The 14,064-nt window shown below is 65.0% G+C and overlaps 3 protein-coding genes across 3 annotated transcripts in view; 2 read left to right on the forward strand and 1 right to left on the reverse strand.

The window, feature by feature from the left end:
* Nucleotides 1–1,133: 1,133 nt before the first annotated feature.
* Jmjd7 (jumonji domain containing 7) lies at nucleotides 1,134–3,191 on the forward strand. The gene is made up of 4 exons (XM_070005858.1): nucleotides 1,134–1,571; nucleotides 2,710–2,784; nucleotides 2,968–3,042; nucleotides 3,154–3,191. The coding sequence occupies exons 1-4, from the start codon at nucleotides 1,194–1,196 to the stop codon at nucleotides 3,154–3,156; spliced, it is 531 nt and encodes a 176-aa protein (XP_069861959.1). The 5' UTR covers nucleotides 1,134–1,193; the 3' UTR covers nucleotides 3,157–3,191.
* Nucleotides 3,174–11,999, forward strand: Pla2g4b (phospholipase A2 group IVB). The gene is made up of 21 exons (XM_070005687.1): nucleotides 3,174–3,253; nucleotides 3,989–3,992; nucleotides 5,602–5,674; nucleotides 5,871–6,007; nucleotides 6,118–6,249; nucleotides 6,594–6,634; nucleotides 6,777–6,819; nucleotides 7,086–7,140; nucleotides 7,311–7,441; nucleotides 7,655–7,738; nucleotides 7,910–7,947; nucleotides 8,526–8,661; nucleotides 9,095–9,231; nucleotides 9,431–9,653; nucleotides 9,762–9,879; nucleotides 10,043–10,180; nucleotides 10,318–10,422; nucleotides 10,513–10,692; nucleotides 10,937–11,103; nucleotides 11,382–11,568; nucleotides 11,638–11,999. The coding sequence occupies exons 1-21, from the start codon at nucleotides 3,174–3,176 to the stop codon at nucleotides 11,847–11,849; spliced, it is 2,421 nt and encodes an 806-aa protein (XP_069861788.1). The 3' UTR covers nucleotides 11,850–11,999.
* A 571-nt stretch (nucleotides 12,000–12,570) lies between these two features.
* The window catches only part of Sptbn5 (spectrin beta, non-erythrocytic 5), a 33,961-nt gene continuing 32,467 nt past the window's right edge, over nucleotides 12,571–14,064 (reverse strand). Inside the window, exons 60-63 of the mRNA XM_070005688.1 lie at nucleotides 13,874–14,063; nucleotides 13,593–13,772; nucleotides 13,392–13,496; nucleotides 12,571–12,656 (exon numbers count right to left, since the gene is read on the reverse strand). Of these exons, the coding sequence (XP_069861789.1) occupies nucleotides 12,603–12,656; nucleotides 13,392–13,496; nucleotides 13,593–13,772; nucleotides 13,874–14,063 (529 nt within the window). The 3' untranslated portion in view covers nucleotides 12,571–12,602. The remainder of the gene's footprint in view (nucleotides 12,657–13,391; nucleotides 13,497–13,592; nucleotides 13,773–13,873; nucleotide 14,064) is intronic.

Below are 14,064 nucleotides of genomic sequence, written 5' to 3' on the forward strand. Positions count from 1 at the left end.
GAGGAGCCAAAGCAGGAAAAGGAAAGGAGAGGAGGGTTGTGAAATCAACAGGAAAAAGAGGTAGCCAATAGAATGACAGGAGTGAAGAGGAGGGCTAAGTCAAAAAGAAGAGATCTCAGCCAGGCACAGTGGCTCAACTCTACAATCCTAGCTATTCAGGAGGCCAATAGTTCAAGGCCAAACCCTACGAAAAGTTTGGAAGACCCCATCCCAACCAGTAGAAAGGTCCTGTCAGCCACATGGGAAGTATAAATAAGCTGATCACGGTTTATATTGGCCCAGGCAAAAAGCAAGACCCTATTTGAAACCCAGCCACTGGTGACTCATGCCTGTAATCCTAGCTGCTTAGGAGGCTGAGATCTGAGGATTGTGATTGAAGCCAGCTGAGGCAGAAAAGTCCCCATGAGACTCTTATCTCCAATTAACTACTCAAAAATCAGAAGTGGCGCTGTGGCTCAAGTAGTAGAGTGCTAGACTTGAGCAAAAGAAGCTCAGGGGTAATGCCCAGGCCATGAGTTCAAACCCCAGGACCAGCATAAAAAGGATAGAGATATATCTCAAGTGGTAGAGTGCTTACCTAGCAAGTGCAGAGCCCTGAGGTCAGCCTCCAGGCCATACATACACGCACATGCGCACAGGACATGGGAACCACAGTAAGCTTTTTGCCCAGTTGTCCACAGTGGTCCTGGGTACCATCTTAGGTAGATGGTGGTGCTGTTTGGGGAGCCTCAAATAGTTGAGCCCTGGCCTCTCCTCCAGTGCAGTCATCTGGTAGTTTGTCTTCCAGCCAGGCCATAGGAAGATTAGAGCTCTACCACTCCAGCCACATCCACAGCACATCTGCATCCCAGTTAATTGGGAATAAGAGTCTCATGGACTTTCCTGCCTGGGCTGGCTTTGAACTGCGATCCTCCGAGCTCAGCCTCCTGAGTAGCCACCGGCACCCGGCTCTGTGGGCTTCTTGAGATGATTAGACCGTCTTCTGATGTCCCCACTGGCTAGGTCAGGTGCTGGGTCCATCCAGGTGCTCAGTGAGTTATCAGTTTGGGAGGGGCCTCTCAGAGCCTTGCCCAGCCGAGGCCCTGGCCTGGGTGCCTTGGGCCAGCTTGTTCTGAGTCTGATGGTTGCTGGGAGTGGGGCAGCGGCAGGCGCGCTGTGTGGGACGCGGACCTGGCCCCACAGAGGATCTGGTGATGGAGGGTCGCTGCCCTTGGCTCCATCATAAACTCTGCCCCTCCTGCTTGTGTGTGTGTGTGTCCGTGCGTGTGAGTTTCACGCTCTGCGTGCCCTCCTCGTGTGCACCGCACGCCTTGCCTGGGGAGCGCTGCCGGTGTGGCCTTTCGGGGCAGACACGGGGCGCCTCCCTCAGCCCCGTGCTTCTGCCCTCCACAGCCTCAGCGCGCCCCGTGCCAGGCCCCCGCCGGCTGAGCCCCCACGCCCCTGGGCTTCTACCAGGACTGGCGGCACCCCAACCTGGCCAGTGCTCCACAGGTGACCCCTCCCCTGCTCGAGGGAGGGGCGGCCCCTGGGCTGGGGCAGTGCCGAGCCGGGCGGCCGTGGGCTCCACGGAGGTGAGTGTGGCTGTGACCCGGGCGGCTCCCGTGCACGGGCACGGCTTCATGATGCGCACTGAGCGCCGCTGGCCCTGGGCTGCGTGCCGGTCGGGCTGGAGGGCCGGGCCCCGCACCCTCGAGGCCTCTTCATCCTCCCTGTCCTCCCCAAGTCCTCTTTGCCCTCCCCCGAGTCCTCCCTGTCCTCCCCGAGTCCTCTCCATCCTCCCCGTCCTCCCCGAGTCCTCGCATTCAGGGCTTTTCCAGCCTCTCTGTGTGCAGGTGGTGCGGGTCTGGTGCCCCACGCTGTGAACTTCTGGCTCGGGATGCCGCTGTGCTGTGTGACATGGCGTGGGTGTGGCGAGCTGGGGGGGGCAGGGGGGAAGTGGGACTTGAACCTGGGCAGGGCTGGCTCCCTCCCTCAGATGGCCTGGCATTCCAGCCCTGGCCACCATGGGGGTGTCCTCTCCTAGTAGCTGAGGGGTTTCCCCTGGTGTTGGGGGGCGAGGGGTGTGTGTGTGTGTGTGTGTGTGTGTGTGTGTGTGTGTGTGTGTGTGTGTGTGTGTGTGTGTGTGTGTGTGTGTGTGTGTGTGTGTGTGTGTGTGTGTGTGTGTGTGTGTGTGTGTGTGTGTGTGTGTGTGTGTGTGTGTGTGCGCGCGCGCGCGCACGTGTTCCAGTCTTGAGAAGCGCACTCACTAGGGCAGCTCTGCAGTTCACCTCTCATGGTGGAGGCTGAGGCCTGGCTGGCATCCTGTCCCAGTGAAGCCCACCCGTGTGCTCAGTGTCCCCTCCAGCCTGCTGACCCCTCCTGCACGCTTCCTGTGCCAACGCGCCATGTTGGCAGGCGGGGGGGGGGGTCTGCGCATGGCGCTCAGGCCTGCACTCCAGCTCTCCTGGTTGGCAGTGCACGGGAACCACTATGAGAAGCTGTACTGCGTGGTCTCCGGGGAGAAGCACTTCCTGTTGCACCCCCCAGCGACGGGCCCTTCATCCCGTACGGGAGGAGCAGGTGGAGGGCAGAGGGCGGGCGGTGGGGCTCTGGCTGGCCTGAGGCAGAGTGGGGGCAGGGTCAGGACGTACCCATGGGACATGTGGACTGGCTGGCATGGGCTGGCAAAGCCCTAAGCCCCCCCCACACCTTCCCCCTCCCGCTTCACAGCTGCACACACAGGCCACCTACCAGCTCATGGAAGAAGGCGCCTTTAAGATAGTGGATGAAGAAGCCATGGAGAAGGTGTGTCCCCTGCCTGGGATGGGGGAGGGCAGCAGAACCACACAGTGAGGAATCGGCACAGACGGTCTGGGGAGGTGGTGCTCAGCTCTGAGATGTCCCGTGATCTCCACCGGCTGTGCCCCAGGTGCCCTGGATCCCTCTGGACCCCCTGGCTCCAGACCTGACCCGGTACCCCGGTTACAGTCAGGCGCGGGCCCAGCACCGCACCTGCCGGCTCTGCGGTTCCACCATGCCCGGCAGTCCCAGGCTGCACTGCGGGTGAGGGGCGGCTGGCCGCCAGGGGCAGGCTGTGCCCCTGATGTGGGCTGGTTGGTCTTGGCTTAGAAGAGGGACCATCGTGTCACATTCACGTCCCTCTTCTTCTCACAGTGAATTTCTGGTCTGGTACGATGTGGAATATGACCTGGAACATCGTTACTTCCAGCCGCTGGGCTCTCACCGTGGCTGCTGGATCAACTGATGGAGCCTGGTGAGCACTGCCAGGACCGCTGGCCGGGGGCTCCAGCCCCCCAGGGCCGGTCCACTTTAGAGACAGCCCGGGCTTGGAGTGTGTGCTGGCTGATGCCGCGTCTGGCCCGGGCTTGGAGTGTGTGCTGGCTGATGCCATCCAGCCCGGGCCTGGAGTGTGTGCTGGCTGATGCCGTGTCCAGCCTGGATTGAAATCAGCCTTGGAGTCTTTCTTTTTCTTTTGGTCAGTCGTGGGGTTTGAGCTCTGGACCTGGGCGCTGTCCCTCAGCTCTTCAGCTCAAGGCGAGTGCTCTACCACTTGAGCCATAGCACCACTTTCCATTTTCTAGTGGTTCATTGGAGATAAGAGTTTCATGGACTTTCATGCCTGGGCTGGCTTTGAACCACAATCCTCAGATCTCAGCCTCCTGAGTATCTACGATTACAGGCGTGAGCCACTAGGGCCCAGCTCCTTGGAGAGTCTGGAGATGTGGTCAGGAAGACCAGGAAATGCCAGGCAGATATGGGTGAGGTGTCTGGGAAGGTGCCACCCGGGTCAGGAGTGGGAAGCAGGCAGAGCAGCACCTCACCGTGCCGTGACCCGGGCTGAGTCACTGCCTGTCTGCCTCCGTGTCCCCCGCATCAGAGGCCTCGCAGGGCACTGTGGGGAGGGGCGCAGCCGGCACAGAGGAGGCGGTCAATAAAGCTAGCCATGTTTATTTGTCCTGACGCTCCCTGTCGCAGTTGCTCTCCTCAGCCTGGTGAGGGCTTGAAGGTTCAGGCAAAAATTTCAGGGTGACTGTAACTTGGGGGTGTGAGCCGCTTCCAGGCCTGAGGACTCATCTGTCCAAACCCTGGGGCAAGCAGGCTGACCTCAGTTTTGGAACTGCCCGGCTGGACCTCAGTGGCTCAGGGCCACTGATGGCGTCTAGAGCTTTGCCCCAGCTTGGTTTATTTTCTCCCCCAGATCCAGGGCAGCTGATGGGGTCTGGTGCACTGGAGATAACCTAGGTGGGAAGTGACAGAAGCCCCGTCCCTCCCAGCCTCCCACTAAAGAAGACTCTGGTCCTCACGCACAGGCTCCTTCCCCACCCTTCCCAAGAGCAGGAAGAGCCCCCGGCCCTGAGTGCCCAGGCCCCACCCCCGGCCCCCCAGCTCCAAGGGTGGCGCAGCACAGAGGCGGCTTTGAAGGACTGTTTTATGTGGCGGGGCCACTCCCTGGCCAGGTTACGATGGGGCCTGGGGTACTCATCCCCGATTGCTCAGGGCTCCCGTCAGGACCGGGTATTCCTGTCATACAGGCACGGAGAGGTTGTGAAAGGCCCAGCCCACAGCATGGCGCTGGGCTCCTGTTGGGGACTGCGCCAGGCCCTCCTCAGCCTTCCCTCTGCTCAGCCCCTGCAGCCGGCGCTGGAGACCCCTCCTCCGCACAGGATTCGCGGGGCAGGCGGCAGGGAGGCCACGGGGGCCTGACCTTTGCAGGGTGTCTGGCCCCAGTACAGGCTTGAGATGCTTCATTCCCAGCAGGTGTCTGGCACGGGCACGGGCGTGGGTGTGGGCTCCCGTGGGTGGAGGCGGCTAGTGGGAGGGGCCGAGGAGGAGCCGTGCCAGCTGGGGCATCACGGCGCTGTGTTAAAAGCCAACAGTCCCCGGCCCGTGGCACTGCCCATCGTCCCTGTTCCTGAGGACTCGGCCTCATGGCTCTGGTGAGACCCCAGCCAGGCTCTAGGCTTCCATTTTGAACCTGGCGCTCTGTCTGGGGCGCGTGCGGTGCTGTGCATCAGAGCCCAGGACTGTGAGCTTCAAGAAGGCTGTTGGCTGGCGGCGGCGGCAGGGAGAGGCAGAGCCCTGGCCATGGGCTCCAGGCCCAGCTCCCCGGCCTGGGGCCTGGAAACGCGGCTCCCTGGCTGCTTTCCTGAGGCCCCTGAGCAAAGCCACTGCTTCTTGCTGTTCTGGGTCAGGGGCTGGGGTGGGGCAGGGGTCCGAGGGCTGCCCCAGGTGCCCTGCTGGGGTGTAGGGTGGGGGGTGGGAGGAAAGACTTAGAGAATGGGACACCCTGAAGAGCCAGTGGGGGTGGGGCCGCAGCTAGTGTGCTGTGTGCCAGTCCTGGCGGGGCCTGGCCCCTCCTCCCTGCCTTTGTTTCCTTGTGCATCACAATAGCATTCTTGGGAGGTTGCGTGATAGGGAGATGGACCGTGGCCTTGGGTGGGCCGTGGGCAGGGGGTGTGGAGATGGCGTGTCTCCATGTCAGCACTCTGCTGCGCCCCAGCGGGTCTGACCTCAGTACAGGGCCAGGCCTGAGGCGCTGCCGTGGCTTCCCTGGTGGCCCGTTCGCCTGCCTCCAACCTGCCCTATGTCCTCCTGCTGCAGGCGAAGGTGCCTGGAACGTGCCTGCTCACCGTGCGTGTCCTGCAGGCCCACGGGCTGCCTTCCAAGGACCTGCGTGAGTGGGCTGGCCCGGGGAGGGAGGGATCGAGTGGCCAGGCCAGTGGGAGAGGACTGGAGGAGGGTCGGCACAGAGGGTGGGGGTGGGGCCTAGCCCGTGGACACGGGTCTCAGGGCCAGGGAGGAAGTGCACTTGGGGTGACTGGACGGGGAAGGGCATTTGGCCATCCCTGACGCCTGTCCCCTCCCCGCAGTCACCCCCTCTGACTGCTACGTGACTCTGTGGCTGCCCACGGCCTCCAGCCACCGGCTGCAGACACGCACCGTGAAGAACAGCCGGAACCCCGTCTGGAATCAGAGCTTCCACTTCCGCATCCACTGCGAGCTCAAGGTGGCCCCGCCGTCCCCCCCTGCTCTCCCCGCGCCCCCTGGTCCTCCAGCCCTGCCCACCTTCCCACTACCCTCCCTCCCCAAGCCTGCTGACCGCGCTGTCCTTTCCAGAATATCATGGAACTGAAGGTCTTCGACCAGGACCTGTTGACCCAAGACGACCCGCTGCTGTCTGTGCTGTTTGATGTGGGGACCCTGCGAATGGGGGAGTCCCGGCGCCAGAGCTTCTCGCTGAGTTCTCAGGTAAGACTGCTCAGCAGCAGGCCCAATCCCCGCCGTGGGGCGCGGCGCTGGCGGCTGGGGGCCTGGCCCCTCGGGAGCCGCCTCCACCCAGGCTCTCCCGCCCCCGGCCGGCCGCCTTTCTTCCTTTTTAGAGGTGATGCACACATGAGTTAGTTTGAAGTCAGGCATCCCCAACCTTCCTTCTTGGCCTCTGAGGAAGGGCAGCTTCTTTAGAGCACCCAGAGCGCAACCGTGCCCTTCCCAACCACGTGGCCCCAGCAGCGCTCCCTGCTTCTGGGTGGAGTCTATGCGCAGACACACGCACACACCCTACCGATCCTTCCTCCCGTGGCCTCTGTGTCCAGGTGCAGGAGCGGCTGGAAGTCGAATTTCGTCTGCAGAGCCTGTGAGTTGGCCGGGGCAGCGTGTGGTGGTGGCAAGCCCCTGGGAAGGGCAGTGTCAGCCGCTCACGCCCTTGCCACGGAGGAGGAGAGCGGGGTCAGGGGAGAACCGAGGCTCTTGCCAGGGGTCACTGGGCTTCTTTCCAGGCCGGCTGAGGTGGAGCCGCTCACCAGCAATGGCATCCTGGTGGTGAGTGAGAGCAGCTCTTTGGGGGTGCCCGTGGCCCCCGGGGGGCTTCCTCTGTGCCATGCACTTGCTCTGCTCCCCGGGCCTGAAGCCGGGGCTGCCACCCCCTGGGTGAGGATGAGCCGGGCAGGGGCCGCCTCGTGGCACCTTGTGAGGGTGTGGATCTCCAGTGCGTGCCCAGGCCAAGGGCTGAGGAGCGGGAGGCAGGGGGCGGGGAAGGGGCTGCAGGGGGACAGGCTGGTGCCTAAAGGGCTCGCTTGACTTCTCAGGCCCGGGAGCTGTCGCGCTTGCATGTTCAGCTGGAGCAGATGGGGCCCCCAAAAGGTCAGTCCCCGACCCTCACGTCCTCACTCTAGTTATGGCCTGCACCTGCAGCTGGAGTGGGTTCAGGGGTGCTGGGGCCTGGGCTGCTCTGCCTAGGCTGAGTCACACTTCCAGGTCACGGGGGCTCAGTGGACGGAGACCCCGTCCCTGACTCTGTGCCCCATTGGCAGAGTCAGAGGGCAGGATCCAGCTGGTGCTTCCCGGCGCCTGCGAGGGCTCCCAGGAGGCCTGTGTGGGCACCGGCTCGTTCTGCTTCCACTGCCCGGCCTGCTGGGAGCCGGAGCTGAGCATCCACCTGAAGGTAGGGCCTCCCTCCCCAGCTGCCACTTCACCGTCCTCAGCGCCCCGGCCCGGCCTGGCCTGGTTTCCCCAGTGCCCCGTGCCCCGCTACGCCCCTTGGCAGCCTTGGGCTGAGTGTGGGGTGAGGTTGGCTTCCTTGGTGGCTCGAGGGAGTGGTGGAGTCCTGGCTAAGAGAAGGTGACAGCTCCTGGGTGTCCTCGCTTTGTCCCCGCAGGATGACCCCCAGCAGCGGCTGACGGTGCCCCTGCAGGCCCTGCCCTCCTGCCAGTCGGTGCGGCTCGTCTTCCCCACATCCCAGGTACCGCTCCCCACGAGCTAGGAAGCTGGACAGAAGCCCCGGGCCTTCCTGTGAGGAATGGGGGTGCAGGCCCGGCGCGGGGGGGGGGGGCTCTGTGAAGGCGGCCAGGGCTGAGTGGAAGGGGCTGTCAGGTGGTGGGCAGCTTTTGATGCAGGTGCTTGTGGATTCCAGGAACCCTTGATGAGGGTGGAGCTGAAGAAGGAAGAGGGGTGAGCGGCTGGCAGGGGGGGCTGCAGGTCGGGTGTCTGGTGGGGGGCGGGTGTCAGGACACGGGCAGTGGGCAGCCCCTGCCGGGAATGCCGTGATTGCTGCACCTGGCCCTGCGTGGGTGGAGCATGGGGCCAGGAGGAAGCTCGGGGGTCAGGCTGGGTTCTGGCCCTGTGGCTCTGCGGCGGGGTGGGGACAGCCCAGGGCAAACACCTGGAGAAGCCGGTGAGGAGCCGCCCAGAGCCAGAGTTTGCCGCAGAGAAGGCAGGAAGCCAAGGTCGGAGGGGGCTCTGAGGGCCCTCAGCAGAAGAGCCGTGTCCGCCCTCCCGGGCCTGGCAGCCGCCTTCCCGTCCCCTGGCATTCTTGGCGTTGGGGGGAGGGAGAAAAGGTGGCAGGCCTCACGCCGGGAAGCTGGGTGCCTCTTCAGGGCGCATACGGCCCGGCCTGCATGCGCTCCCTCCGCTGCGGTCCACACACCACGCGCTGCGGCGACTTGGAGGAGCGGGCGGAGGCTTGGCCGGGGAGACCCCCAGCTTCCCTTCCTGTGGTGCCAAGTTGCCTTGTGGACTCTTTGCCCTAGACCCGGGGAGCTGGCCGTGCGGCTGGGCTGTGGGCTGTGCCCGCAGGAGCAGGCCTTCCTGCGCAGGAGGAAGCAGGGGGTGGCCAAGGCCCTGAAGCAGGTCCTGCAGCTGGATGGAGACTTGCATGAGGACGAGGTCTGGGGCTCAGCAGCACTGGGTCGTGCCCCTCCCCCCCGGGCTTGTGCAGGTTCAGGGCCGAACACTGGAACATGGGTGCCGATCTAGGCTTGTAGCTGCCTCCTGCCTTCTCTGCTTCCTAGGGGCTCTTCTCCCTAGGGAGTGGTTTCCAGCATGAAGGGAGACTTAAGAGGCGGCCTTGAGCTTCCTGAAAGTGATCCCAGAACCTTCGGGCTGGGAAGAGATGAGGCCTGCTGTGTAATGGAGAAGCCCACTCTGGGGCTGTTTCTGGCACCATCCTCAGCGGGGCCGCCTGAGGCACTCTCCGGAGCCCTGATCCCAGCTCAGTGCACCTCAGGGGCCCAACAGTGAGAATGGCCTCCCGCCGCCGCGCCGCTTCCTCCTGGAAGGCGGCCTTTCCCACCCCGATGCCGACCATCCTCTCCTCCAGGTCCCAGTGGTAGCCATTATGGCTACTGGCGGCGGCACCCGGGCGATGACTTCCTTATACGGGCAGCTGGCCGGCCTGAGGGAGCTGGGCCTGCTGGACTGCGTCTCCTACATCACGGGGGCCTCGGGCTCCACCTGGTGAGCTGGCTGAGCCGGAGCCCACAGGTGGCCTGCGGGGCTTGGGGGAGAAGTGGGTGGGGAGGATCTACCTTGGACGCCATCGGCCTCAGCAGTGGAGAGGCTGGAAAATGCCGTGGGAGCCTCGAGGGGGCCTGCGGGACTGTGCCAAGACTTGTGACAACCCTCCCTCACCTTCCCCGGCTTTGCCTTTTCCCAGGGCTTTGGCCAACTTGTATGAGGACCCAGAGTGGTCTCAGCAGGACCTGGCAGGGCCCACCGCGTTGCTAAAGGCCCAGGTGACAAAGAGCAAGCTGGGTGCGCTGGCCCCCAGCCAGCTGCAGCGGTACCGGCAGGAGCTGGCCGAGCGCGCCCGCCTGGGCCATCCGCCCTGCTTCACCAACCTGTGGGCTCTCATCAACGAGGCCCTGCTGCATGAGGAGGTACTGGGAGCGGGGCTAGGCCGGGGTCTGGAGATGGGGCCTGTGCCTGGTGGACAGGTGTAGAAGGTTCTGGAAGATGCAGCGCAGCTTCTCACCTTCTTTCCCCAGCCCCAAGACCACAAACTCTCAGATCAACAGGAGGCCTTGAATCGTGGCCAGAACCCTCTGCCCATCTACTGCGCCCTCAACACCAAGGCGCAGGGCCTGACGACCTTTGAATTTGGGGGTGAGTGAGATGTGTCCACTCTGGTCCCTGGGCCGCCCCCCCCCCATGTGGCCCTCTGCCAAAGTCCCTCAGCTGTTGGGGCTGCGGAGGGCGCTTGGGTCTGTCCTGCGAGGCCTGAGCCCCTGGGGCTGCAGCGGGAGCTGAGGCTGTGGCCTCCTCACAGAGTGGTGCGAGTTCTCCCCCTACGAGGTGGGCCTGCCCAAGTACGGGGCCTTCATCCCCTCCCAGCTCTTCGGTTCTGAGTTCTTCATGGGGCGGCTGGTGAAGGAGCTCCCCGAATCCCGCATCTGCTTTCTGGAAGGTGAGGGGTGTCGGGAAGGTCAGGGTGAGGGGGGAAGGGAGGCCCTGGGCCTGCCTCGCTTGGCTGCGGCACCGTTTCCGGTCGGGAAGGGCCACGTTGCCACAGCAGTTGACTAATCCACTCGGGGCCTCTCCCAGGCATCTGGAGCAACCTGTACGCCGCCAGCCTCCAGGACAGCCTGTACTGGGCCTCAGAGCCCGGCCAGTTCTGGGACCGCTGGGCTCAGGACCGAGCCAGCCTGGGTAGGTGGCTGGGCCAGATGGAGGTGTTTGTCACTGTCGTCCCCCCCTCCTCTGTCACCATTTCCTGACACCCTGCTTTTGCCTGTGCAGACAAAGAGGAGGTCCCCCAGCTAAAGATGGAGGAGCCGCCCACAGCGGCCGGCAGGATCGCCGGGCTTTTCACCGACCTCCTGACAAAGCGGCCACTCGCCCAAGCCACCCACAACTTCCTGCGCGGCCTCCAGTTTCACAAGGACTATTTCCAGCACCCGCACTTCTCCGCCTGGAAAGGTGCCACGTCTCTGCGCATGTCCTGGTGCTCAGCCCCCTGCCCACGGTGCCTCGGGCGCTGGCAGGCCGCTTCCCCTGGCACCGTTAACCCTGCCACCTAAAGACGGGGGACAGCAGCCGCGGGGGCATGCACGGGAGGTGGGGAGCTCGCTCGCGAGGCTGGCAGGGGCCGAGTCTCTGCCAGAGAAGCCTGCGGCCCCCACTGACAGTTGCCACTTCTCACCCCCACCCCAAATCTTTGCAGCTACCAAGCTCGATGGCCTCCCCAACCAGCTGACGCCCGCGGAGCCCTACCTGTGCCTGCTGGACGTGGGCTACCTCATCAACACGAGCTGCGCGCCCCTCCTGCAGCCCGCCCGGGACGTGGACCTCATCCTGTCGCTGGACTACAACCTGCACGGAGCCTTCCAGGTTGGGAGGGGCGGGCTGCCCTGGGCCTTGGGCCCTGGGAAGGCCCAGCTTGCTTTACACGGTGGCAGTGGGCACCACGTGGTTCTGAGGTGCACAGGCACTGCCCTGGTGCCGGCCCCCTCCACTGCACCTGAATCCCCGGGGGGTCTCGGCCCGCACAGCCCCTGCTGGGAGCTCCTGGGGCTCGGGAGAGGGTGTTGCAGACGCAAGGTCGTGTGTGCTGTTCAGTCGGCCCACAGGGGCGCCCTGAGATCCCCCCCCCTCTGGCCGGCCCGCAGCAGCTGCAGCTGGTGGACAGGTTCTGCCAGGAGCAGGGGATCCCATTCCCCCACATCTCGCCCACTGTGGAGGAGCAGCACGAGCCGCGGGAGTGCCACGCCTTCCATGACCCCGCCCGGCCCGAAGCCCCCGGCCTGCTGCACTTCCCTCTGGTCAACGCCTCATTCCGAGAGTTCTCAGCTCCCGGTGCGTCCCCGCTCCCCCGCCTCTCCTCCACGCCCCCCGCCTGTCCCCCTCACTGCCTCTTCTCCAAAGGAGTGCCACGGACACCCGAGGAGAAGGCGGCCGGGGAGGTGAACCTGTCTCCTGAGGACTCCCCCTACCACTACACAAAGGTGACCTACACTCCAGAGGACACGGACAAGCTCCTGAGCCTGACCCGGTACAACATCCTGTGCAGCAGGCCACAGCTGCTCGAGGCTCTGCGCCAGGCCGTGCAGCGGCGCAGGCAGCGCAGGCCCCGGTGATGGCGGCAGGTGAGGCCACCGCCCCGCCCAGGGCAGGGGATGGGAGCTGGGGACCCGGCTCACGCTGTAGCTCAGCCCGGCCACCTTCCTGGAGGAGCAGGGGAGGATGTACTCCTGGTAGAGGTGGGGACAAAACGGCACGCTTTGTGTACATGAATTCAAAGCTCTTTATAGACAGACGGTGTGGTGTGCGGTTACTGCAGGTGCACGCAGCCCGGGCTCCCGGGGAAGGGGCCTGGAGCACACAGATCTTTGCCCAGACACGGGCAGAAAGGAGAGGCCACAGTCGGGAGGCTATGTAGTCACGCGGTAGAACACCAAGAGAGCACTGGCAACACTAACCACGTGGCCACGGGGAGGGCAGGACTCCTCACAGAAGCTGTGTCCCAAGCAGCCAGGGAGGGACAGACAGACGCATGCACACCTGCGGGCCTCACTGCAGCACGCGGTTCGTCAGGCCCGGGTCTGTCAGGAGAACAGAGTAAGCGATTCTGCCCTGCAGTCCAGGTTCTGGAAAGTCATGGTGCAGCCAGGGGACGGGGTGAGCCAGCACTCGGGGCCCAGCCCTGTCGGCCTCATCGGGGACATAGTGGAGGATTGAAGCCGACCCCGGGACCCGCGAAAGCACGGCATGCCCCGCTGTCCCGCACCCAGGACAAGGCAAGCTCTCCCTCCCTGCCGGGACCCTCTCCAGAGCCCCGCAGCCAGGCGCTGCTGGGAGCCGATGTCTCCTCCCCGGGGGACAGCGTGTGCTCAGGCCGGGCTCTCACTCTGGACTTGGAGGTCAAAGGGCTCTGTGGAAGCCACCTAGGGACAGATGAGGAGCGGGTCACAGATTTCCCTCCTGTCCTGTTCCTTGAGTCTCATCTCCAGTCCCCCAGAGTCCATCTTGGGCCCCTCCCCACCCTGTCTGACTTCTCCAGCCTTGCATCTGAGGGCCGGCGCGGTGCCCCCCCCCCAGCAGCTGGCCTGGCACCCGCCGGGTGAGGGGCGGGGGTCGCCCTTGTCCACAGTGCCCAGGGCTCTGCGCCCTGCACCGGAGCAGCTGCTGCTGCTGCGGCCTGGCACCTACTCCTTTGCCCCATGGCTGTGCAACCGGGACTGAGGTACTGGGCCCAGTGCCAACAGCGGTGAGCCCCCGTGTGGAAGGTGGGCGCTGCCCGCTTCGTCCCTCGTCCTGGGCCTCCATGCCCTGCGTGGGCTGGGGTCCGGCTGCGCACGTGCTAGTAACAGTGAGCGGGGCGGGGTCCAGAGGGGACCCCCGGCTGCAGGTCCCCCATCTCAGCTAGCTGTGTGCCTGCCCGAGCAGTCTTGGGAGAGGCTGGGGGGTCCCAGCTGAGCAGCCGGGCCACGGGTCCTGGCGGTCTCGCCTCTCCTACCACAAGGGCCATCTCTCTCCCTCTCTGCTTCCCCTCTGCGCCTGTCCGCAGCGGCGCCCAGGCTCGCAGGGCATAGGATAGAGAAGGGGGGTCCTGAGGGGAGCACTAGGGAGGCGTGGGGAGGACTCGGGCTGGCCGTGCCCATCCTGGCCTGAGCTCGCACCTCTAATGGCGTCCACAGCTGGGCAAACTCCTCCTCCTGGGCTGCCAGCAGCTTCTCCAGGTCCCTGTGTCTGTGGAGCAGCTGCTCCACATCAGACACGGAGTTCTAGGGAGTAGCAGTCGGTGAGGCCCAGCTCCTGGGGTGCCCTCCGCCCCAGCGCACACCCAGCCAGAGAACGGATGCGACGGGGCTTCCACTCACCCCGCAGCTGGGCTCCAGCAGCAGTGGGCCCTCCCTGGCGGCCAGCCAGGCCTCGGCCCGCTCCAGCCCCCGCCGCCGCCGCTGCAGCCCGCGGCTGTCTTCGCAGCGCCGCAGGCACCGGGCCCAGGCCGCGCGCAGCCCCCGCAGCCGCGTGTCCAGCTCCTGCAGGTGCTCTGCCACCTGGCGGAGAGGGGCCGAGGAGGGCCGAGGCCGGGACACGCGCCCTCCCTCGCCTCCCATTCTGCTGCGAGTCCCAGGGCTGTGGACAACTGTGCGCTCACCTCTGAGGACAGGAGGTGGCCGCTGTCCATCAGCTGCTGCCCTTCCTGCCAAATGTTCTGGGCTTGGAGGCAGCGCTCCCGGAGTCCGTGCTCCAGCTCCTCCGGCTGCCCCAGCAGCTGCTCGGCTCCCGCCATGTCTCCAGCCAGCTCTGCGGACGACACCAGGGCCTGCCTCTCCTCAGTCCATGCTC

This window comes from Dipodomys merriami, unplaced genomic scaffold (assembly GCF_024711535.1).
Source record: "Dipodomys merriami isolate MVZ:Mamm:240054 unplaced genomic scaffold, mDipMer1.0.p SCAF_69, whole genome shotgun sequence".
Taxonomy (NCBI): Eukaryota; Metazoa; Chordata; class Mammalia; order Rodentia; family Heteromyidae; genus Dipodomys; species Dipodomys merriami.

What these genes read in the sequence shown, in the direction of transcription:
- Jmjd7 (XM_070005858.1), top strand. Translation starts at nt 1,194, where the DNA reads ATGGAGGGTCGCTGCCCTTGGCTCCATCATAAACTCTGCCCCTCCTGC. An exon ending in CGGCCGTGGGCTCCACGGAG is followed by an intron (nt 1,572 to 2,709) that starts GTGAGTGTGGCT and finishes CCCGCTTCACAG; the next exon opens with CTGCACACACAGGCCACCTA. An exon ending in ATGAAGAAGCCATGGAGAAG is followed by an intron (nt 2,785 to 2,967) that starts GTGTGTCCCCTG and finishes CCCCGGTTACAG; the next exon opens with TCAGGCGCGGGCCCAGCACC.
- Pla2g4b (XM_070005687.1), top strand. Translation starts at nt 3,174, where the DNA reads ATGTGGAATATGACCTGGAACATCGTTACTTCCAGCCGCTGGGCTCTC. An exon ending in CCAGCAATGGCATCCTGGTG is followed by an intron (nt 6,820 to 7,085) that starts GTGAGTGAGAGC and finishes TTGACTTCTCAG; the next exon opens with GCCCGGGAGCTGTCGCGCTT. An exon ending in GCACTTCTCCGCCTGGAAAG is followed by an intron (nt 10,693 to 10,936) that starts GTGCCACGTCTC and finishes AAATCTTTGCAG; the next exon opens with CTACCAAGCTCGATGGCCTC.